The sequence below is a fragment of the Xiphophorus couchianus genome, chromosome 5 (assembly GCF_001444195.1).
Source record: "Xiphophorus couchianus chromosome 5, X_couchianus-1.0, whole genome shotgun sequence".
In the NCBI taxonomy this organism is placed as follows: Eukaryota; Metazoa; Chordata; class Actinopteri; order Cyprinodontiformes; family Poeciliidae; genus Xiphophorus; species Xiphophorus couchianus.
The window spans coordinates 39,738,612-39,764,438 of record NC_040232.1 but is presented as its reverse complement, the minus strand read 5'-3'; the positions used below and the strand labels follow the sequence as shown (position 1 = coordinate 39,764,438).

General features: G+C 37.1%; 1 protein-coding gene across 2 annotated transcripts in view; it reads left to right on the top strand.

Annotated features, from left to right (window-relative positions):
• Positions 1–25,827, top strand: part of LOC114145204 (protein sidekick-1-like) — a 493,057-nt gene that overhangs the window by 350,146 nt on the left and 117,084 nt on the right. The window contains exons 6-7 of one of the 2 annotated variants that reach the window (XM_028018669.1): positions 11,561–11,587; positions 23,006–23,108. In XM_028018669.1, the coding sequence (XP_027874470.1) occupies positions 11,561–11,587; positions 23,006–23,108 (130 nt within the window). The remainder of the gene's footprint in view (positions 1–11,560; positions 11,588–23,005; positions 23,109–25,827) is intronic. The other variant, XM_028018670.1, reaches the window with a different exon arrangement.

The window sequence follows — 25,827 nt, the reverse complement described above, 5'->3', positions numbered from 1 at the left end:
ACATTAAAGCAGCATTTAAGTTAGCAAGAGTTTTTTTTTCAAATTTTTATATAAAAGCTAAACGTCTCATACTAAATAGAGTACGTCAATGTTAGTCAACAATGCTAGTTGCTCAACATGCTAGTGATATGTATGATAAGTATTTTAGCTGGTTTTTAATTTCTTCTTCTTCAATCTTTATTCGACCAGGATAAAACTCATTGACATTAAGTATATCTTTTACAAGAGTGTCCTGACAGTCATACAGCTTCAACAGTTAACTACAAAAAACACAGTCTACTATCAATAACCTCATTAGGTAAAACTCACTCCCCTAAAGTCAATTTAAACAGTGCCATACAGATGTTTCTGCTATATCATTTGCAAAACCCTTGAAGTAATAAAATGAGACCAGATCTTTCAAATGAAGTTCATCCATAAGCAGATTCCAAGACCATTGTGCTGCAAAACATTTTTTTTTTTTTTACAAAGCCATCATTTTTGTCCAGGCCGGTTGAGTTTATTTTTAAAAAATAATTCAGTTGACGCATGTTTGAAAACAATGTCTGACTTTCATTTGTTCATTTTCATATAATTTGTATTCATTATTACCTTTGTCAGATTCAAGTCGTTTCTGTGACCATTGTGGGCTTTTCTTTCATTAACCGAGGGATACCAACAATTTTGCCCACGTGTGTAACTTGTAGTGACTGAGCTGATCATACTCTGTCAAAGATGCATGACTCTCTTTGTTTTCAAGCAACTGTTCTGTCAGCCTGAACATTAAGTCTTTCTGCTAAATTCACATCCTAAGCAACAAAAAAAATTAAGTTCGATTGCATATTCTTCAGCGTAATAGTGCTTTCCGGGCTTCACCACAAAGTACTCACAAAGACTCTGTTATAGAAGGAGAGATAAATAAAGGTGCATTGTAAATATGGGAACAGAATGGGATCGTGTACTGCAGAAAGTCAAAGAAAAAGTAGCTTGCAAGACTGTTAAAAGCTCTGAGGATGACAGAGATGGATGGAATGAAAAAAAAGAGGCAAAGTGCAAAAATTCTAAATTGAAAGGGGATGCGGAAAACAGAAATAGATCAACAGGGCTTTTAATCCAAAAATAGATGTCGCCCTTCTCCGTTTTTCTTATCCTGAGTTACCTCGGCACATTTCCCGCCTCATTCCCTGGCTGGATGTTTGGTGAGAGTGAAGAATAAGAGATGTGTGCAGCCTTCCATGTACTACACTCACACTCAGCAGTTTGTGCCTATGGACATAATCTGGTCCACAGACAGACCGATTATGTCCATTAGTGGGGCGTGCTGTCCAGGGCCAGGCAGAACAGCTGCAGCAACATCAAACTCTTCTATCACTGTTCTAATGAATCTGTTTGAGCCAGACCCAACTAATCAATATCTGAACCAGCTAATCAATTAAACCACTAATCAGTCACAGTCCTTAGCCTACCTTGTCTTCTTGAGGGATTGTTGTATGTACAGAGACACAGGGGCATTGGGCACAAACCTGAGGACATAATTGCAGACATGGAGTCAGTCAGTTTGGTTGCTAAAGTTAGATGTGGCTTCCTTTGTGCAGCAGGAGCCTGATGCACTCAGCAATTTAATAGGGCTTTGTCTGCATTTACACTGGAGGTACAGCTTGGAGATCAGACATAACATGAATACAGACAACAGTTTTAAGTGCTGAACGATGAGTCATAATTACATCACTTTTCTGTCCTGTTCTTGAGAATTTAATTGGTGAGAGAGATTTGCTCATCTAATGGAAGGATTTGTTGCTTTTTTCACTGTTTAACATCACTGAAAATAGATGCTCAGTTGTATGGAGGACACAAACAAACTTGTTTGTAGCTAAAAGAATTTTATACCAGTTACTATCGGCCTATTTTATATGTAAAAACATTTAAAATACCAGCCCTGTATATTGCTGGCTGGTACTACTGCAGTTCTGCTTGATGCATATAATTCTCTAATGTTTTCTGGTGGCAAATGCTTCTTTCAATAGAATCCTAAGTATTTTTCCCAAACTGTTGTTTACCGAACTGAGAACTTCCTAAGTGGCTCAGTATCACAAATCTGCATCAAGTGCAAAATATCAGAGCTGTGAAGTTAGTTCATTTCCTGCAAGGTTGAAGATGACTTATTTCCTCTTGATCCAAAATGATGAAGACATGTTTTTGTAACTAGCCAAATGAAGCCCTTCCAGTTCTTTATTTAATGGAGAACAATCACAAGCACAAGTACTTGTATCTTTTTCAGTACAAAAATGGGAATATTTCTAAAATCTGCACAACAAATCACAAAAGTTTTGTAATCACATCACTGTCCAAAACATGAACATCACAAGGGACTGCTTTGACTGTAATAAATAGTAGCTGATAATCAAGGTATTTTGTATGCAGGCTTTCTGTTAGATATTTATTGACTTTAGTTGTTTCACACAGGATACAGCCAGGTTTCGTAAGATGGTGGTAAGGTGCCTATGTCATAATAAAAGCTGGTCATAAAAGAAACTGCTGGGAGGTTTTCTGGACTTAAAACACTTGTAAAGAACTAAGATTTTTATGTTTTTGGCCTCTTACTTGTAGCAAAATGAAATGTATTATTTTATGCTCAATTTTTTGTCTGGCATGATTTTTTTTTTCCTCAATGTATCTTTTGACCTTTTTTTGTCCCACTTTAACTTTTTTCCACTTTGATGTCAGAATGCTTTGATTGACTTCAGACAGTGAATAAGATTATATCTTCAGTAACTTGAACATTGCTACTGTCTTTGCTTTTGATCTGAGCTGGCAACAGTTTGTAGGCATAGATATCTGTAGGTGTTGTTTAGAGGACATAGTCAGGGGTCTCTGGAATGGTTTCAGAGTGGGAATAGAAAAAGAATAAGTCCTTTAGCAAGTGCAGATGTGATCAAAACCTTTTCGCAGAGTCTACAACTGTTAAGAGAAATCCTTATTTCTGTTAGGGAGATAAAGACAAACAGTATTCTTTTAAGCTTTTATTCCATAAAAGCAGCATTTTTACTTCATAAGTAGATTTCAGTTTTTTTGTTGTAGTGCCAGATACTCAAAAAATATAATTTAGGAATCCTTGATCTAGCTAAAATTGCTTTGAAAAACATCTTGCTGCCAGATATTTATTAGATGTACAAAAAATATTTCCATGGATTAAATAATCTGCAGATTGGTCTGAAGGCTCTTTCTTCAAATTAGTTCAGTGTCAGAACTGAACTAATTTGTGGGTCTCAGAGGTCCATCAGGCGTGTAAAAGCACTGCCACAAGAATCACTGTACCAGAAGTGTACCAAAAGGACCACTTTTTACATAAACTCACTATTTATTTTTTCTTTGCTTTGCCCAAAATTATGTCTCATTGAACTGACCTATAACAGTGAATCATGGTTTAGTATTGTATTGTACCAAATGTATTGAATTATAGGTGTGTTGAGATGTAAGCTACCCAACTCTGCCAAAATTAATGGTTTATTCCATTAATCATTATTTCATCTTTCTGAATGGTAGTATACAAGAGAGCCTTGCCCATTAAGCAATGGCTTTGGCCTTTAACTCACTGGTATATAGAAAACGATAGGACTGTGAGGTGGAAGCATAAACAGGAAGCAGTGAAATTTCAGATGGAATTTGATGGAGGCCGTTTAAATATCAGTGTCCCTTTATAGTTGAACTACATCATGACAATGCTCTCACAGGCCCTGTTCTGAGACACAGACAATGCAAGGGAGCAACATGAAGCCATTGATGGGACGGCTGAGGAGAAGAGCAAAAGACTGCAGTTATCTTGCAGCATTCTGGTTTGAAGAAAAGTAAAACGAAAGGAAACAACATGATTTAATAATGACAGATTGCTGTGCTCTTTCCCCTCATACAGTCCCTTCTCCATCTGGTGTTTCACCCTGAGGTGGTGAAATGCTGAGTGCTCACTCACAGCTGAACAACATCATAGCCATTTTTGATCAACACCTTTCCTTTTTTTTTTTTTAACCCCTCCAGGGCGTCTTTTTGTGGGCTCTAGTGTCCCTTATATGATAGTAGGCTGACAGGAAACGGGGAAGGAGAGGGGGGAAGACATGCGGCAAATGTCGTCGGGTCCGGGAGTCGAACCCGCGACAGCCGCATCGAGGCCTCAAGGCCTCCAAATACGGGTCGCGCTAACCGCTACGCCACCATGGCACGCCTGATCAACACCTTTTCACTTCTACTTTTAGCTTGTAAAGTCTTGTGTTTCATTCCTTTCTGACTTTTTAGTGTTTTTCATTTACTCCTATGGGATCAGAGACTTCTATTTTCTTAATCTTCTTCTGTCATCATTTGAATAAAGTTACAGAAGTCTTCTGCACAACTTGACTTGATCATTAAGGTTATGATATAAATTGAACATCTCCATACAGTTTATGTTTTATTAGATGTCATGTCAGTTGTTTTTTGTGCTATATTGTTTGTTTTATTTTTTTATTTGCATTTGCTCAGCGATTTCGACAATTTTATTTGCTCTCCCCCTTCCATAATGTTTTGTTAAGAGACTAAGAAGTTGTACTGAAGAGCAAATTAATTACATTTTATCCCAAATCCACTTTTGAGTGCATTGATTTCAGAAGAAATACATGCATCTGCCTGATAGGAATATGAATAGAGAGCTCTATAATCTAACTCAAAGGGAAGGAAAATTAAAAACACATGAGCTCTTTGTTTTTGATAGCTATGAGAAGTGTGAAAACCTAGCAACATTTGGGATTGGGTGCAGAATGACAGGTGATAACTTGTACCTGTAAGTGCAAGTTACCTGTAAGTGCATGAAAGACTGAGCCATGCATTTTGGCTTTATGTGTATGTGAGGAAATAAGCTGGTGGGTCATGATGATGACTGACATGGTAAATGGGAAAGGTCAACTGGTGCTAGTGTTTGGTACAGGTAGACAGACAGCCAGAAGTTGTTACCTTCCCAGAGTTTGCATATATACAGAGGGAGAATTCTGAGTCCACGGCAGGATTTGGCTTCAATGGAGAGGAGGGTTAAAGAACAGAACTGTTAAAAAACAGAAATTCCCTGGATTGATAGTAAAAATCTTCTGCTGAAACCTCAAAAAGCTCTCCAGGGATGCTTGGACAGAGGTTATGCTAGACCAGGGGTCACCAAACTTTTTGAGACTGGGAGCTACTTCACTGGTACAGAGTAACATGAAGGGCTACTTGTTTAATACAGACATACATTTTCTTGGCTCAGCCTTTATAACAATAGTATATATACAGTACGTATGTATATGATTACATACTGCCTGATCATATTAATGTTAGGGACTACTGACAATAGTTATCAGTAATAATTTACCATGCAACTATGGTTAATTGCTATTATGTGATCAGAAGTTCTTAGTTCAGAGTTTTAAGTTTGATTCCCTTTTGGAGCTTTTCTGTGTGATTCTAAATTGCCCACAAGTCACTGAGAGTCTGGATTGTTGCAGCTGCAGCTGTATGCACTGTAAGATTTTCCTTAAAATAAAAGAAAAGAAAGGTTATTGTATTTTTTATTATCCAACCCTCTTTACTATTTACAAAATTGTAGCGGGAAGAAAAAGTTATTTTGTGCCAAAACATCTTGTATGTAGCGCACATCAGTGTGAGTCTGTGGGTGTCAAAGGACACACGAAAGCCTAAATCTGATTGGTCAATTTGCTTTTTCTGTGAGCTAAAAATGCTGAGTGGAGTTTGAACCTCCTGTGGTTCAAAAAAAGCCTGAGCTTTTTTTTTAGCTTTTTTTGTGGTTTTGCAAACTTAAAAGATGACGGGTCACCTATTGGCTGACACCAGCAGATGTCGGGGAAAAAAATGTCCGACAGATCGGAAGGTACGTACAAAACTATCACTGCACCTGACCTGCAAGAGCACAACCACCTCTCCAACGCTCATCATGTGCGCGTCGCACAAAAGCACCACAAACCTAAACCACTAAAGCAGCGCACCCTTTTTTTTTTGTTTTTTTACACAAATGATGCTAAATAATAAAGACATGAAAGCGAAGCCTACCCATGAGATCCACGGAAAGAGGAGGATGTTGATTCCCAGGTTCAGGTGGTGTCAGACGTCCAAAGGAGGAGAAGGTGAAGCAACAATGTTTGCTTAATTTTTACTATTTTGGGGAACGTTTCGACTAGATTAAATTGTTTAACCCACAGTCTTAGCGCGACGCTCGGGAAGAGCGGCAGATGTCAGCTAACGGGAGACCCATCAGCTCTCCAATTTGGGAAACATCAAAGAAGCTCATAAACAGGCGACCTGCCAGAACCGACACTGTAAAGCTCAACTGGCATCCAAACTGCTCTTAGAAATACGGGAGGTTCAAACTCTGCTCATTTATTTTTAGCTTACAGAAAAAGCGCCAAGCCGCCAAATAAACAAAAGCAAACCAATGGCCAATAAGATTTAAACTTTGGCATGCCCTTTGACCCCCACAGACTCAGACGTGCGCTACGTACAAGATGGTTTGGCACATAAGATCTTTTTTTTTTTCTCCACAAATTTTGTTAATTGTAAAGAGGGTTCAATAATAAAAATTTCAGAAATTATTCTTTTCTGTTTTTACTTCAAGGAAAATCTTAAGGTAGGCAGAGTGGGTGCAGCCGTACAGCTGCAGGCGCTGCTGCCCTCCGATAATATCCTGCAGGCGTCTGCGCATAGTTCTGAACTTTAACCATAGAAAAGAGTTTTATGCATAAAGCAATTTGTTTTAAACATTTTTCATAATTTACTTTAAAAAAAATCTAAATATAAACAAATGTTATTAATTCAATGTAAAAATATTAAATTAAATATTTTCTTTGGCAGTGCTCCTTAATGACAATGGCTATTTTTAGAACTTGCTCCGAGGGCGACTGACAATGTCCCCTCGGGCGACAGGGTACCCCCGGGCACCGTTTTGGTGACCCCTGTGCTAGACTATTTTATTATTCAGCATTTTAACTGATGGCGCCATGCTTGTACATCACCTTGTTAGTAGAATATAATCTATTCTAATATCAGTGTAAATGTACCACGAGGGTGGTACCACCAACCCCTTTTAGGAATCCAATATGGCTGCCTTAAAACTTAGTGATAGTTACTCTGTAAAACATTGTAAGTCCTTTAACTTACAAATTAATATTCAAAAGCTACCTTAAACCCATGTGTAAGTCAACTTTCAAACATGAGTTAATTCATTATTGACAAGCTTATAGATAGTAAGGAATATTTATAACTACAGGTTCAACACTGGAAAACACAAACTTAATTCTGTTTTAAAACACTTTAAAAACACTCAAGTTGAGATTAAAAGTTAAAAAAGTGAGTTTTTACAGCGCACAGTTAAAAGAAGGTATATTTGCAATTCTGACAACTTGTGTTACAGAAACTCTTATTCACAGTACTAACTATACAATGCTTTGTTTATTGAACATGTGTGCAATACAAAAGTCAAAACAAAGCATTTCAATATGTTAGTATTGCCAAAAATATTCTAGTCATATCAATTAGTAAAACCCACTTCCATGTCATGGTTATGTGGCACCTTGGATGGTCTGTCACATAAAGTGACATAAAGTGCACTGAAATGGTCGCAGTGTGAAAATATGTAAAAATGTTAAATGAATGAATCACTTCACTATTCATGTCAAATTTAAAAAGCCACATACAATGCAGTCTACTAGTAAAGAAGCTAATTGAAGATACAATTTTAACATTTCATCTGTGAGGAATTGTCTTCTTCCATCTAAGGTCAAAACCTTATCCAGTTTGTCTGCATGCATGTGGATAGACAAGTCTCTAAATGTGGCAGTATTAGAAATTGGAGCATTGCATTTGTATAACTACTGGTGAGAATTTAAAATAAGTGTGTGAATGTGTGCTTGTGTAGTTTAGAGCAAAGAAAAGGAACAAAGAGAAAGGATGATAAGATTGACAGGGTAAATTGGAATGGTTGGGGTTTTTCAGGTTGAACTCTGGGCTTAAAACAGCCATGGGAAAAAGAAAAGACTCAAACATGTTACTAAAAAAAGACACGCTTTTGCTGATGGAAATATGGCATTCGCTGCCAATGTGTATGGATGAGTAGAGCAAAGAGAAGCAGAGCAAAACAGCTCTTTAAAAAAAAGGGAACAAATGTACATGTGTGTAGATGGGTGGGGAATGAAGCCCTGTGGGTGTGTTTGTGTATTTGACTGACTGTTGGGAAGGCATGAGTGACCTATAGCTGTAAACTCAAGGGTCAACACCTGCTCAGGTCAGGGGAGAATGGACATGACACATGCCACATTTACACACAGACAGAGGGAGACAGGTGGGGCATGAAAAAGGTGAATTGAAAAGAAGAACCCAACCACAGATAAACACCAAGTTGTGCAACATCAAACTCACAATGGCGAGCACACAGAGGACATGGTGACCTGCTTGTTGCATCTCTTTTGGGCGTCTGAATACAACAGCAAATTTATGAATATAAATGGGACAAACACAGGCCCACACTAATATTTTCACATCACCTCGAACTGTATTTTAAACACAACACGTTAATAATGGATATTACGGTGACTCATTGCCTTTTATAGACGAGGCCTCCCACCTGGCTGCGGTTGTTCTGTTTCCTAAAACACATATAATTAGGAACACTGATTTAGACTGTAAATAATTCAAGGGTCTTCAAAAGCTTTTAAAGACAGTAAGAGACAGGAATATTAGTGGGAAATTGGATTCAGCTCCAAAAACATCTGATGTTTGTGTGTTGAGAGGACACACAAACACACACACGCACACCCTGCTCTGCCATCCCCTTGTTTCCTCTTTGTTTCTCTGCTCCTGTTTGGAACTCAGATGACTCAGAATAACACATCATTACAATGTAGTCACAAAACAGTCTGCTCTTCAGACCAAATCCTGCCTCTTCCTTTTTGTATTTGTCCTTTTAGACTCTCCTATATAACATTTATCAGTAATGCAACATGACAACACACATAATGCACCCAAGTTAGAAAAATATATCTGTTTGGTTTGAAGCAAAAAATCTTGAGCTATAACTAACCTTCTTTGCCAATATTATTACAAAGTATTTGTTAGTAATAATGGGAAAGTTTTAATAACTTTTTTTATTAGATTTTAAACTCAGACAATTTTATCCAATTCATCTACACAATATTCTATAAACATTAGAATATTGTTTATAACATTTATTGTATAGTTCTAAATATTAACAGGTAATAGCTCGACTGTGCTGAGGAAACATATTTGTCACGCATAGATTCTAAATTTCTCAAAATTTTGATTACCACTCCAAATAACTGAATTCAGGTTTCCTGATCATTTACACGATCAGTGGTTAAATCCACTGGCCTTCCGCTGCAAACACCCTGACAGAATACCACCTGTGCAATAAAATACTGCAATCCAGGGCTCCAAAATCAATGTCTGACATAAAAAATGTGCTTCTGGAATCTTCGTCAAAACATTCTGTAACACACTCATAAACTTTGTGTAAATCCCTCCCAGAAGAGTTGAAACTGTTATAACTGCAAATGTTTGGATGACTTCATATTTAATCCTATGGATTAACGATGGGGCGATGTGTGTGCATTACACAACATAATCAACCCAGAAGGTTCAGAAGTAAATTTCTGTACAAAAGCAAATATCTGAGATTTTCAGGAAAAAAGTTTAAGAATGATTTGGAGCTGTTGCTGATCAGGTAATCAATAAATTGTAATGATCAATATGAATGACATCCAACTTTTTAAAATGTTTGAATTATTAAAGATTATAGAACAACCATTCATTTGGTATTTAGGCTCCAACCTTATCACTTCGTCTCCAAGTTGGCCAGCAAAAACATGTCTCCTATCATGCCAGGGAACATACAGCCATGGAGGGCTACAGGGGTGGTGTGTAGAATGATGAGGGGCAGACTGGAGGAAGGCAACGGCACAAGTACACAGAATGCCTGTGCTGTACTGTTCTATGGAGTATGTGGAAGATCGCCACAGCTCAGGTTGACTGCCTGAACTTGCCTACAGTTCTCGCATTATTTCCTTTGTAAGTAGGATGGGGTTGTAAAATGAAACAGATGAGTGTGGTACAGGACTGTCTGGAAAAAACAAGAAAACTATGGAATCAACTTTTATTTATGATGTAAATAAAAGCATCACATTTTTGCTGTTGAGTTTATTTTCTATCCAGTTATCCATCCATCCATTTAATTGGTCTGTGCATTTATTTGTCCATCTGTCTCTTTTTTCTGTTTATTTCAAGGACTTCAAAAGGTAAAATGACATTTTTCTGTATTTATTCTATGGGTTTTTATATTTTCTATATATATTTTTGTCCATATCTTTCAAACATATCCAATCCAGATACATAGTTGGGCTCTAAATTTCTGTGTTTTGTAACATTTATTAAACTACCATTAGCTGTTGTTTTCAGATAATATTGTGCTGGTGTTTATGGGATAATATAAGACTGGGATATTGGTACATGTACTGCAGTTAACCAGTTATGGTTCAGATGCATTAAAAATGGCTTTTCATTCTGCAGTGAGTTAATTTTAACTTATGAATGGGAGAACACATCCATATGATGTTGACACATCCTAGGGAAAAGACCCCACCCTCCAGCTGTACTACATTTAAAAATATATAATGTTTTAAAACTCCTAATAGTAACTCTTATTGAGCATCTTTTGCTGTCAGAACTCATGTGGATGTTGTTAAGCTCTAAAGTACTTCTCACATTTTGCCTCCCACCCTTTGAGTCAATGACAAGGAAATGTAACCCTAAAAATTTTGTTTTTATGTTGTTTTTTTACAGTAGGGAGAAGTTTCATGTTTTGGTTATTGTCTTGAAATTATTCAAACAGAAGAGACAATAACTCTTGAATGGTTATTGTTTACTCTCTTTTTTCCGCAAACCAAGTTTCCACCTTTGCAGAGTTGAGTGAGACTTTGGCTGAACAGAGGTGTGAGGAGAAAGTATTCTGATAGCATAATAGTCAGTGTAGATCTTCTGCTAGTAGAATGTTGTTTCAATCTTTTCAAGAACTATAGCCTTGCCTTCTCCTAAGTTGTGACAAATACAGGAAGCAATACAAACACTGAAATATAAAAGGAAGGAGGAGAGAAGAGAATGAGGGACATCTTTGGTAGCTGTCAGTTGATGGATGCGCCAGTCTTCCTCTGGACTCCGTGATAACATAGCATCCTCACTTTTGCGCCGTCTGTTTTTCTCTGTCATCCATTTCTCTGCCATTTATTTTTTGTCTGTATTTATTTTTCCTGTTTCTCTCTGAAAGAGGCTTCTTATGCAGTTTTCCTCTCAAGCTTTTAGATGTTTTTAAGGGTTTGATTTGTGAATGCTGGTCTAGGCTGTTTTTTCTTTTGCTTCTTTTTATGCTAAAAGTGTCTTCCTGCTATGCCCCGAGGAAATATTGCAAATTTAAATTATATTGCTCACAGTGTTCCTCTTTGTCCAGTAGTACTTTTCTCTAACATATATATTTTTTCCCATCTCATTCTCTCTGGCTGACGGACAGTTGGCAAGAAAAACCGTTGGTCAACAGGTAACAGACCATTTACATTTTCATTTACTCTCCTGCTTTCTGTCTCTGAATCATTTGATCTTTGTGTATCTAAACAGAAACAAATATTGCCATGACCCAAAGCATCCAGCAGAATGTCAGAGCTGAGCGACTATTAGCTAACAGCAAAAAAGAAAGTCACAATTGCAGCACAGGATGTGAGCTTTTTTTCACAGGATCCTTTAAACATTTTCTGGTGCCAAGTGAGAACAGACTCTTTGCAAAACTGTATGATATATGAAACATTTTGAAGTCTCTGAGCTACATGAGCTTATTATAGTAACCAAACATCATATATTTTTAGAAAAAGAAAGAAGGAAAAAAAACTGATTTTTCTCCACAGGAGATATTTATTATTAAGTCTAATGCACCTCAAGTTATGTGATGTTTAAAATGCAAAAGAAGCACAAAACTACACAGCTAGGGGGTGGAAAGTTAATTAATGCTGATGAATTCAATTTATTTTAATTATATTCATAGTGAAATGAAAGTTGTTCATAGTATGAGACCAATCTTAAAAATCGCACCTACCACAATTTTTAGAACCCGTGGTAAAACTCCACAAAAATTCTGAAAATAAGATCATTCTTTTTTTTTTGTGCTGGTTTTCCGAAAGCAATTTTGAGGCTTTTAAACATCTCTTCCATCGTGGTACCTTGAAACTGGAAACCGACCATATACCATATTAGCAATCAAATGTACCATTGTGCTGGACCTCAAGGGCCGGCATCCTGCATGTTTTAGTTCTCTCCCTAGTTTAACACACCTGGATCACATGATGGCTCGTTAGAAGGCCTAAGAAGAACATTAACATGCTGAAAAGGTTGTTACTACCACCAGGGAGAGAACTAAAATGTGCAGGATGCCGGCCCTCGAGGACCGACTTTGGGCACCCTGCTATAAACAAAACATGACTAAATATACTTCAGTTATCTTATGGGCGATTTCCATCAACAACAAATAAACTGATGAGAGTACATATGGATGTCCACAATGCAATCTGTAATAGCAACAAAAAAAAAAATCAACAGCAAATGTTTCAAACCATTTCTATCCCACCAAGCAAATTTTACATAAACAGACACAAAATACAAGGGATGTCTACTGACTTGTAGATCTGATTGAACACTGGTTGGGATTGATTAAATGTTTTTGTTAGGATCAAGTTTGGGTGAGAGGGATCGGATAAAAAAGTCAAACTTTTCAAAGTTTCTTAAATATCAATAAAAAACATAGATTTGGATTTCAAATTTTTGGAAATGCTTCTGAATGATGTCTCAATACCTTGCTTCACACTGTTATTTTTTTTTTCACATTTTTTCCAAAAGTACAGAAAAAAGTTAAATAATATGCTGTTATTATTATATTATATTATTAACTAGGTTAGGGTTACCCTAACCTAGTTAGGGTAACCCTAACCCTTCATGAAAGTGTAGTTATTAGTACAGATACAGGTTACAATTTCTAATTATTACATTTTATATGTTTTTAGGCTTATATGATGTAGGGAAAGGTGTTCAATTACCTGTGGGACTCTCTCAAGCTGCTTTCGGGGATTTAAATCTCTGCTTGACAAATGTTGTATCTGATCATCATTTAAATCATTCCTGGATTCTGGAAAGTATTTGATGTTTTTAAATCTGACAGAATCAAACCAAAAAGTAAAAATGTGTTCAAGCCTAGGTCTGATTCATTCTTTCAAACCACAAATATCTTTGCTTTTTTGAATTATTTCGAATAATGAACAGAGAATATGATAGCGACATTCAACCCATTACTTGGCTTTTCTCACTTTTTATGAAATCAAGCCATGTTAAAACTGGGCAGCAATGACTCCTACTTCACCTCAATAGAAAAAACACTAGACATTTCCTGCAGGGTTTTCAGGGGCCAAGGTAGGCCTTTTGAAGTGTGAAATTTGAACAGAAGCTGAAATTGTATCAGCAGCAGGTGAGAACGTAGCCTCCAGGTGTTAAGACAGCGAACCAACCACTGAGAGTTTAAGTACTCTGCAAAATAAAAAAAGGTCTACAGGATATATTGTGCTCTGCAGTTAGAACCATGAGAGTGTGGTAGCAGACTCAATCTGATTGCCTTGGCTCATACGGGTCACATTATTCTTCTGCATCATCCTAACTCCTGGCTAATAAAAGTGTCACAGGAAAGTCTTTCACTCACAGAAGCAGTTAAAAAAAGAACGATGTACAGTCCCCTCCACACAGTTATTGACACGCCTGGTAAAATGTGTCAAAGGCTTGGAAATAATTTCACCTTTTATTGCAGAAACATAATCTTTTGTTAAGCATTTTTTGAAAATCTCAACCATTAATTTGAGTGCATTTATACAGTGGGGAAAATAAAACATGAAAAAATAATTGTCTTAGCAGAATCAAAGGTGCCACATTTATTAGGAAACCAAAAATCTATTTAAAATAAAACTACTAAAATGAATGATTTTTTAAAAAAACTTAGTCTTTACTTTACCTGATGAGGAATGTCAAAGAGAAGAAGGATTGCGATGCCAGTATTAGGGTATACGGAAGTTGTAAAATGTCATGGTTTCAGAATAACAAAATTTTCCGTCATGCTTTCTTTGGTTTATACTCCTATAAATAAGAAACTAAATAAAGTGCCAGAAAGACCAGGGCGCTGGGCGCGAGGCAGTGCTATCCCATTGACGTCACACGCAATTACTTATAAATTTTGATGCCTGCTTGTGAACATCCAAATTTATGTAAATTTCTGTAACTAGGGCAGTTCACCAGAGGTGATGTGTTCCTGCTCCACCACAGAGCTACATGTGACACCGGAAAGTAGAATTTTAATGTAAAATTGTATTGTGATACTTATTGAAACCTTTGAACAAAGTAAAAATATATAAGGATATTTTTTTATCCATATTTCCCAGCTCTATGTATACCACACTGTGAAACTTAAATTCCAATTCCAGCATTCGGTTTTCTGGTAATCTGTGAAACCTACAGGTACTTTAACACAACTGTTGTATCAGTGTTTTAATGTTAATATTTTGTACAATGCTATAAAATGTGCATACAAATGTAGAAATTGAAATCTGTGATAATAAACGTGTAAGGCACTTTTCACTAATGTGAAAAGCAAATGGGCTAAACTAAACACATCTAAGCATCAGCTTTTATTTTTTTTACCTGCTGTGTCAAATGGAAGACAGGTAAGCAACAAGCAGACATACATCGTGTTCCAAATTATTATGCAAATTGAATTTAAGTGTCAAAAGATTAAATTTTTTGTTGTGCTGTTAAATTCATAGCTGGTATTGTGTGTCAGGGCTCTTTGAATCACTATAATTCATTTCAGAGAGCTGGGTTGATTAGTTTGTCTGGTGAGCTCAATTAAAGGAAATCTACTTAAGTAGGATGTTCCACATTATTAAGCAGACCACAGGTTTTAAGCAATATGGAAAGAGAAAGGATCTCTCTGCTGATGAAAATCATCAGATAGTGTAGTGCCATATGACAAGGTATTATCATAACATTATTCGTTAACATTAGATAGTTAACGAAAACTGAAGCGTTATCGTACTGTGATCGTACTGTGGCTGATTCAAAACAAAGATGGGTTTATACAGATAAAGGCTTAATGAGGAAGGTTTCTGTTAAACAAATTCATCGGATTAAGAGAGCAGCAATGCCCTTAAAAAGCAGCAAACAGCTATTTGAAGCTCCTGGTGCCTCCAGAATCTCAAGGTGGAGGATCCTCCAGAGTATTGCGGTGCATGAACCTACTATTGGGCCCCCTAACCAGAGCTCACAAGCAGAAATGGTCACAGTGGGCCCAGCCGTACATGAAGATTAATTTTCAAACAGACTTGTTCACTGATGACTGCTGTGCAACCCTGGTCCCATGGTCCAGATGGACACAGTAATGGATTGGTGGTGGATGGCCACCACGTCCCAACATAGCTGTGACGTCAGCAAGGAGGTGATGGAGTCATTTTTTGGGCCGAAATCATGGGGAGAGAATCTTTGATCAAACCCTTCAGAGTCCCTGAAGGTGTGAAAATGATCTCAGCAAAGTATATGGACTTTCTGACGGATCACTTTCTTTCATGGTTCAAAAAGGAGAGCTGTAACTTCCGTAGCAAAATCATCTTCATGCATGACATTGCACCGTCTTATGCTGCAAGGAATACCACTGTGTCATTGGCTGCTACGGGCATAAAAGGGGAGAAACTCATGGTGTGGTCACCATCCTCCTCTGACCTCTGACCTCAACCCTATTGAGAACCTTTGGAGTTTCCTCAAGCAGAAAATCTGAGGATGGAATACAGTTCATATCAAACCAGCAGCTCTGGGAAGGTTTTCTGACATCCTGCAAAGAAATTCAAGCAGAAACTTTCCACAAACTCACAAGTTCAATGGATGAAGAATTGTGCTGTGATATCAAAGAAGGTCCTATGGTAACATGTAACTTGGTCTGTTAAGATGTTTTTGATTGAAATAGCTTTTGATTTTAGTACATGTGACCACTTAATGCTGCACATTCAAAGAATGACCGTTTGTAGTTATTTGTAATCCATAAAATGTTTAGAAAATCTGCTGTGCATAATAATTTGGAGCAGTGCATTTTGAGTTTTTTATTTTTGAAAAAAATACTGTTCTCATGGGGAGCTTTGTTCAGTAAAATTTGATTTATACTGTAATAGTTCATGACTTGAAAATTATACTGACCATCATTTGCATTGACCATTTAAGAAAATCTGAGAAAATATCACTTGCATAATAATTTGGAACACAGTGTACATGCTGTTGCCCCACTGTAGTGCTGCTAAAATGCCGCCTCATTGTGTTAGTTTGGGTTTTGTTCAGCACCTTAAAAACTCGCTAAATAATAAAGTGATAATTGAGCCTCATGGAGGTATTAACTCCTGCTCTGTCTCACCATACCTGCTACATTTTTTTTCTAACTACTTCCTGTTCCTCACACAACTTGTATAAATTGACAATAGGTTTCTGACTTGGCAGCTGAAGGAAATGATACACCTTTCTCCATCCTCTCTCTGTATTTCTGGTTGCCTGTGTCTGCCTCCCTTAGGGCTTGGATCTGCAACTCTGTGCCGTGTGGCATTGTTTTAGAGAGCTGCATGTCTTGGCTTGTGATTTTATAAATATATTTTTTTTATTTTCATTCTGAGGCAAGGGTTCTCTGACGATGATACTTAGCTGTCAGCATGCAGCATTAATGAGCACCATGACATGCAAAGAGACCTTCACCTCATTTCTTGAGCTCCTGCAGTATCCTCTGGAGAGATCAGCAAAGAATCACTTTTTCCTCTCCATTTATTTTTTGTGTACAAAGCAAAAACTACTCTGTAAAATATTAATTTTTTACATCTGGTTTTCAGATTGTTTTAATCGGTCACTTTTTCTTTCTTTTTTGCCTTTCATTCTCCTTTCATTTAAACTTTGTTTGCTATATATGTGGTGTCAGTGTGATATGTGTTAGCTGGTTGTGAATCCTGCAGACACATATCTGACAACTCTATTAATACACAGTCAGCTAACACCAGCCTTCTCCTGCTTGCATTTGTATGTGTGCGTGCGTGCGCGGGTTTGTAGGTGTGTGTATGTGCAGACAGATGCGTGTGCTGGCATGTGTGGGCGTGTGCGTGCGCATGTGAGCTCAGCCCTCAGCCAATCCCTCTGCTCTCAAGGTCTCTGCAGAGATTTGTCTAAAAGGCTTAAAACACACAGATCTCCAGTCACAGAAAGATCATACACACACTCAGGCGCCTTTTCTCTGACACTATTGGGAGTTGACTGACAGATTTAATAGGCGAACAAGCTGTAATCTGAGAGAATCCATTCAACGATGGATTACACTCTAATCTCTGGATGGAATAGCCTTTCATCTCGTCCTGTCTCTGAGTTCATCTCTATATATTCTGTCCTAAAACTCCACCTCTCATTTTTCATTCATTTTCTCTGCTTTATTGTACAGTTTTTCAGATACAGAATTCCACACACCCTTACACAGCTGTGTCAGTGTGTTGCTGTCAATCAGCAATGATTGCACTGATGAGAGAGCATTGTAATGTCGCAGGGCTTTGCAGCCTCTTTTGTGTTGAATTTTTAACCACAACTAAGAACAAGGACATGCAGTTACAAAATGCTTAAAGGTTGTTTTTTCCTTCCCGTCATCACTTGGTAGTTTATTTTAACTGCTCACTCTTTCTTTAAAAACCTTTTCTGAAGTTAAAACTTCACACAAGTTTTCCAGTATGATAACCTGGGGGCTCTAAATAAAAATGTACAGATGAGCCTAAATATATTGATACCCCTGCAGAGTTTGATGTAAAATTGTTTTCCTTCATTCAACAGAAAATGAAGCAGGCATTTCTAAACACATAATAAACAAAGTGAAAGAACTATCATTTTTTAAATCTCTTATTTGCATTTCACTTAAAAATGCCAGTTAGACATGGTCTCTATCTTCAGAAAATCATGGGAATCTAATTAGCATTAGATCCATGTTTTTGTTTCCCAGTGCATTTTGAAAAATCATGCTGGTGAAAAAGATGATTTTAAACCTAAATCTTCCAGGGATAAGAACAAATGTGTGCTTAATGATATAACACAATGTAATCACATTCATTTAATAGAGAAAATCAGTAATTCTTCAAACTTTTAAAAATAATCTGCTTGCTAATGAAAACATGTAAAAAAAAAAGTACTTACAAGGAGAAAATTAGTTGTGGCTACCAATATATAATGCATATATTGTTCAGATTGAAACACCTTTTTACAGTTTGAAAACAGCATCAGCTATGGAGAGTTTCCACTTATTGCTTGTATGCTCAACATTTTACTCACTAATTTCATAAATGAAAAGGGGTAACACTCCTGTAGTTGCACACGATGACTTTAATTTTACTTTTGGATTTTTCATGATGTGAAATATTTCCAAACAGCTAAGGTTTATTTTCCTTAAAGTGAAGGCAATGACTTGGAGACTTCTTTTTTTTTTCCTTTTTTTTTCTGAAGAGTGTTTGCAGCGCTAGTGGCTCGTATTTTTTCTACAGTAGGCAGACAGGAAGGAGGGTGAGGAGAGGGGGGAAGACATGCGGTAAAGGTTGTCGGGACCAGGAGTCGAACCCACGACGTCGACTAAGGCCTCCAAACGTGGGGCGTGCTAACCCCCTGCGCCACCACAGCACACCCCGACTTGGAGACTTCTTTCAGCCAGCTTCATGTCAGTGCCCAGGAACAAGCAAGACAGGAGCAGTGCTGCGTCATCCTACTTCAAAAACATTTACAGTAGAATAGAATAGAAACAGTTTTCATTCTCCCACAAAGGGAAAATTCAGGTATTATTTGACTTTTTTTCACTGCTGGTTAAAACTAGTCTGATTTCCTTTCATTCCACTTGATTATCATTTCACTTTTGTACTCCATATGGGATTTCTCCCATTGAGCTTGATTTCTCAGGAGGGATTTCACCCTGACCAGTCAGCAAATAGGAGAAGTTGTAAACAATAATGCAGATTTTCTGTACTGTTTTAGGGTTATAATTTGGCAACAGCAAGTTGATGAATCCATTCAGTCAGTTAGCCAACCTTCAGAATATTGAGTAATTAAATTCAGCACAAAGGAACTACTTAATACTAATACTACTTATTGCTGGAAAGAAATATATCATGGCCCTACTCCTACTCTTACAGTCAATGAAATTTCCTGTAAGCTTCATCAAGAACTGCATTACAACCATAACAGCCAAATAAAAGAGGTAAAATCAGATCCAATTGTTTAAAACTTCAACAGAGTCCACTCCTCCAGCAATCAATCATTTCTCAATGGCTGAGGGTCCAGAACCTCTGTATGAAGCAGAGTGTAGAACAGGATGTATCTTCAATAGGGCTTCTACTTCTGGGCTGTCTTTGAAGAATCTTTCTTCAAAGACAAAATGTATGTAGACATTTGGTAGCAACCGCTCAGAAAACATTCAATAACAAACTTATCACCCTCTTCTATTTTATTCCTGGTAAAATTGAAAAAATAAACTAAAATAAAAAAATGATCTCAGTTAAAACAACTACTCAGAAATGGCAAGGTGATGAGAGAGAAGACTGGAAAGGAGATAGGCAGTTGGGAAGAAGATATCCAGACAAACTAAACTGATAGATTTCCCCTGAGAAAGAATATGTTAGACACAGTGATAGGGGGAGAAAAGAGTGCAGATCATACAGCCGTATGGCATTTTACTTTTGCCTCTATTTCTACCAACATGTCTGTCACTACGGGAGGAAGACCATCGGCACAATTGTTTCTCACTTTCTCCCCATCTTCATGCCCACCCTACTATATCTTCCTGATCTGATCTATTTTCTGCCCCCAAGACGTTACTTTTTGTCCCATTAGTGTTTCTGCTATGTGAATTTGTCCATGTTCTCCTCTCAGACACATGGTTTTATAGTTAATAGGTTGGGTTCATGTCCCCCTACACTCATTATCTGCTACTGTTGCTGCCATTAGGACTGCATTGATGGTTAGTAGTTGCTGTCTGACCTCTGCTTCCCACACTGGACAGCTAATGGACACGTTGTACTTTTTCTCCATACTTCCAACTCTGTCTGTCCATCATGCTTGTGCCTCTTCAGGTCTTCCACCCACTCTCGTTGCTTGTCTCTTCTACTTCAAAAACAAACTTTTAAAATTGATGTCAGCCTATCTGTGCGGCATTACATTGTACATAAATTCTCCACCAACATGTGTGAAATGTTTAGAACAGCACTGAAACACAATTGATTTTGACATATATCGCTCATGCAAAATTGCCTTTGAAATTACTCTTATTACTCTTAACTGGTTCATCTGGAGCATTTTTTTTTTACCTAGACGAAGTCTTGTCTCATCTGTTTGTGGGGTTGAAGACCAGTCAGCGAACCCATCGATCTCACTTCTTGATTCAATTCCTTATTGATTTTCCATCTATTTTTGTGTTATTTTTCTTATATTTCTTGTTAATGATTCAATTTCTGGAAATAAGTAGCAGCATCACTGAATGTAGGTGTCAAGACAGTAGTCAGCAAATGGTTGCATGTCACGTCGTGTGCTACTGGCTGCCTGTCTTCTATTACCAGCTTGTCTTATTACTGAACAGAGGCACGACTTCTTTTTGCTTTATCTCTGATTAAGAAAAGGAGAAAGAAAGAGAGAATGTGAAAGAGGAATAAAGAGCAGAGTCAATTACCACCTCTTCCTCCTTCCCTTCAAAGAAATATCAAAGCTGATCCCCTACCTTCCAGCACCCACCCTCATCTTTCCTTCTACTCAACCCCCATCCCTCTGTCTCCATCAGAGCTAGTCTGGTAATTTGCAGTTACTACCCTCTCTTTTGGAAATCTACATATTCATCAGGAAGCTATCCTTAATCCGAACGGCAGTGTTTGGGTTTATCTAATTACCTTTTTCAATGGCTTTAGAAAGTTTACTGGGAAAATGTTGAACATTTTAAGCTAAATATTTCTAGAAAACTTTTTTTTTCTAATGAAAGGCCATTCCAGCCATAAATCACACGCACTATTCACCTCCACACATCCTTCAAACCATAAATCTTTCTCCACATAAAGCACTGTTCTTGTTTTTGTGAAGACTATCATGGTAACTCTCCCACACACACACACACATCCCGCCATGCAATCTCCAGGAAGTCAGATAGCAGGTTGCAGAGAATTAGACTGTGCACACAAAGGAGGAGTCATTTTTGAGAGAACAGTTTGAAAGCATGAGAAAATGTTGCCTTGGTTTCAGCTTTTCAGTCACAAAGACTCTCATTTCTATCACGTTGTATTTTGCAGGGACCCAGGAGTTAATGTCCTAATTAGAACATGTGGAAATTTGAATGCACACCGACCACTTTAATGTCATAGTGTGGATTTAATTTGCACTTCCATTCCTAGAGTAATTATTTCTGCAGATGTCAATCTAATGTAAAAGGTATAAAGAGCAAATACTGGTCCAAAGGCACTTCCTCAGGTGTTTTTTGGAGCTCCCTATGGGACGTAAGGCGCCATAAGGACATTTATGTTTAGCCACAAACTGCTGCATGACACATTAGAAAAGTATTTACCCCTTACTGATTTCTTTACTATTACTCTTTTGTCTGATGCTTCAGTGTTTCAGATCATCAAACAAATATTCATCAACATCAAAGATGGCCTGAATAACAAAGGAAAAGTTTTTAAATTACAATACATCTTATTACAGGAAAATATTATTCAAACCAACTTGTTCCCTTTGTAAAAATCGATTGCCCTTTAAACCTCAACAGATTTTAACTGGTTTTAATACATTGTATTCACTTTTGTATGTCACTGTGAGCAGCTTTGAGCCACTCTTCTTTGTAGAATGTGAAAGACCCGTTTAAAATAATGCTGCAGCATCTCAATTGAATTTAATTCTGGACTTTGACTGGATCACATGATTCAAGGTAAACTTGCTAATGTGAATCATATCATTGCCTTGATTCATATAATGATCTTAAGTTCACAGACTGATACCAGGACATTTTTCCAATGTAATACAGGACATGTACAGTACTTAAGCAATAGAAAACTTTTCAGCACACAACACACACAGCTTTGCTCATTTTGATGTGTTTGCGCTGGTGTCGCCCTTCAACATCACACTGCTCTGTACAGAGAGCCATTTCAAAATAAACACTGACAATGAAGTTCCCAACAGTTTTGATGTATTACATAGGAAACAAGAGGGCTATTAAGAGTGATAATCTATGCCTATTGTTAGTAATGCATTAATGGATTCTCGTAAAGTGTTTAATTCTTAAAACCTTGTAGGTCTATAGACATGCACTGAATTCATCCAATATGGCATCTAGACAAAGTGTATTAACAGTTTTGACCTTTTTAAAAGCGATCTAAGAGATAGTTAGAAGCCTGCTCCGAGTAGCATATTAGTGTTACTGTCCATTAAAGCAATTACACATTATCTTTTGGGCCATTTAATGGCAGCATTCATCCTTTTTGGAGTCTTTACGTTATTCTGGTTCAGAAGAAACTGGCCTCAGCACCAGAAATCATAAAATCTCATTCATTTTAAGAAAATTAAAAATGTTTGCAAAGCAGTTATGCTTTCCACTGTTATTATCAGCTAACAGCTGATGATTAGAATAATTTAATAAAAGATATTTTAGGTAAAATGTGAATCCTAAATGTACGCTTTTATATATTTAAGCTTGTACTAAGTAATAATTGCTGATATTATAAAAGTACAATGCTGTACACACCCTACAGTTGTGCAAGTCAAACAATGTAGCTGGAATCTATGTTTGAAATTGTGCTGCTAGGGGTTCCAGCATGATTTATGGGCTCGACATTCACATTTTTTTGTGGTCCTGTTGCAGATCCTGGGTCAGAGCTTGTAGTTCCAGATATTGTGATTGGACCTAAAAACACAACAGTTGTTTTGGGGAAGGAGGCTACGCTGGAGTGCATTGCCAATGCCAGGTAAATTTATTTTGTGTTCATTCATACCTGTGCTCACAAGTGTGAATAAGTCCAATTTTACCAGGGAATTCCGTTTTCCTCCATTAAAATTAGAGGTCTCTATATAATCTTGTAGCTCTATACAGGTAGAGTACACAAACACAGTGCTGAAAAACTCTTTTCAGAGGACATCACAAAGACTTAAATGCATGTTTCTTCAAGCTCTAATTGTAAATTTAAATGTAAAGGTTTTCACTCTGTAAAATTGCTTTTTTGTCTCCAGAAAAGGAATCAGGTCCATACCTGCATCCAAGTTAGCTCAGAGAAGTCCAATCTTACATCACTCTATAAACTCCAACTGATCTGTGTCAAATGTTTAATGTCCATCTACACATTTATAAGCTAAATTTATGAGTCATATTTTTTTTGAGTCTTTCAGAGAAGAACTGTTTTGGATATACTTCCAAAATCTTGTGATTGTCAATAGGATGTGAATCGGCCTATCAGATGCTCAAAAAGCTATCACATCATTGTCTGGGCTTTATCAGAATGTTTAAAGAGTAAGCAGTGGATATTTAGTAACTGTGAGCTTCTGAATCAGAGGCAAATAATAGAAAATAATACAAAGTAAATCAATGATATTCCTCAGTATTATGCCACTTAGTAAATGGCTATGCTAACTCTAACTGACCTAAAACAGGTAGTCTTTTATATGATTTAATGTGAGAAAGTGAGGGGAACAATTTACACTATAAATTTTAAAATATTTATAGTGTAAATATGAAGTTTCAACTGTATGTTCGGCTATGGTGACTCGTGTCTGGGACTTAAGCTAAATACCTCCTAATAATTTAAAACCAGAGACTTCAGACTTGCCTCTTGGTCTAGAACTTGAAAGTCATGAGCAGATAGTCTGGAGCTCTTACAGGAATTTTCAGACAATAGACCATAATAGCTTATGCAGTAAATCTGTTGAATCTGTGGATTCGTCATATTTATTACATATATGTAACTCAAACAGAACTATTAATTGAATATTTCTTCAAAAGGGACCATTCTCAGTCATTCATTGAAAAACACTTTACTCTGTAGCTTGTGATTTAGGTCTTACATCTGGACTTGTTCTGTTTGATTTGACAACCAGCACTTGAAAACTTGAAATAGGTATTTAAAAGATGTTCTGTTAATAATCTCTTAAAGATGATTAACACATCCAAACCTTTCATAAAGCCTGTCCATCCATCTCTCCTTCCTTCCTTCTTTCCTTCCTTCTTGTGTTCGTTCGTTCTTGCCTTCCTTCCTTCTTTCCTTCCCTCCCTCCCTCCCTCATTACAGCTCCTCTGGGGGAATCTCAGCACAAAGCAGAGACCAACCCTAAGGCTATCAAAGCAAATCCCCTCAACACCTTGTCTGCTGCTGAAAATTCTGTCTATATAGATTATGAATAGAATCACTATTCTGTTCAGGATGTAACAGGTGTTATATACAGATGTTAACTATTCAGTCAGTTTTTTTTTAGACATATACGCATGATACATTTTTTATGGGGTACATATTACACTTTATTGATTGTTGAAATAATTTACATCAGTTAAGAACATTTATGTGTGCTGAATTGCTTTGGAGAATTGAACTAAATCATTGACTCACAAAATGGCAAAAAAAATAATCCTTGGTAGCTTTTTTTTTGTAAAAAAAAAACGTGATAATGTACGAATCATGTAGGGCTAGTTGTGCTGAACAACCTTTATTGAACAGTTTTATTTGTTTGTTTTTTTTAACACAGGATGCTCTGTTTAGCAAAACATTCCAGTAGTTTATCATTTACACTTGACCAGCCACTTGACAGCTTTTAAGTTATGGAATAACAATAAATTATCAAACATTTTAGAGTGGAGGAATTTACCTGCAGGGGGATTAAAGCAGCAAATGGCGTGTCAAACACACAAACAACAGTATAGTCGGATCATAAATTTTTTATTCAACACACGATAATTTAGTCTACTGTGCTCCTCATCTGCATGCAAACTAGCTCAGCTCACACTTCCTTGTTCTTTTCCCACTTTTCACATTAACTGCTTCTGCTGTCACAATAAGCATTCAGTGAAAAGCTTAGCTGACATTGACACTCTTATAAATTTTATTCTTTTATACCACGGAAGAGAGAGAAACTTGGAAAAGTTTGGTCAAACTGAGAGAACGATCATTGAAATCAAGCGCTTTGCCAAAGTCTGTAATCATCTGCTTTCCACAGTCAATAATTACTGGGTGCTGTAAATGCATCACTGCAGCCTGCTTGAAGGCTGAAATTATTAGAAGCCTGGTGGAAAACAAGTAGAGGATAATCTTCACTGTACCTCACGTCATGTAATCTCCCATATTCATATCTGGCTGAGCATTTTTAACCATTGTGAAGCAGTAATTATAGACATGTGGTCAGCACTACAAAAAGAGGGAAATGTGTTCTTTTATAAGAGTGAGCATGAACCTTTGTATAGGTTGGATATATTTTTGGGATACCTGTCTTGTTGGAACACAGAATTGTCTCCCAGTTTAGTTCCAGGCTGACTAACTCATTGATTTTTAGCCTGTAGTGTTCGTCTTACACTATCATGAGTTTGCTGGCATCTGATTAATCCTGTTTCACTCTCACAATGTGTCAAACAATGCTCCATTTTCATTATAGAGGTCAAAGGTTTCAAAGTTTCAAAAGGTCAAAATCTCGACGTTCAAAGTCGAG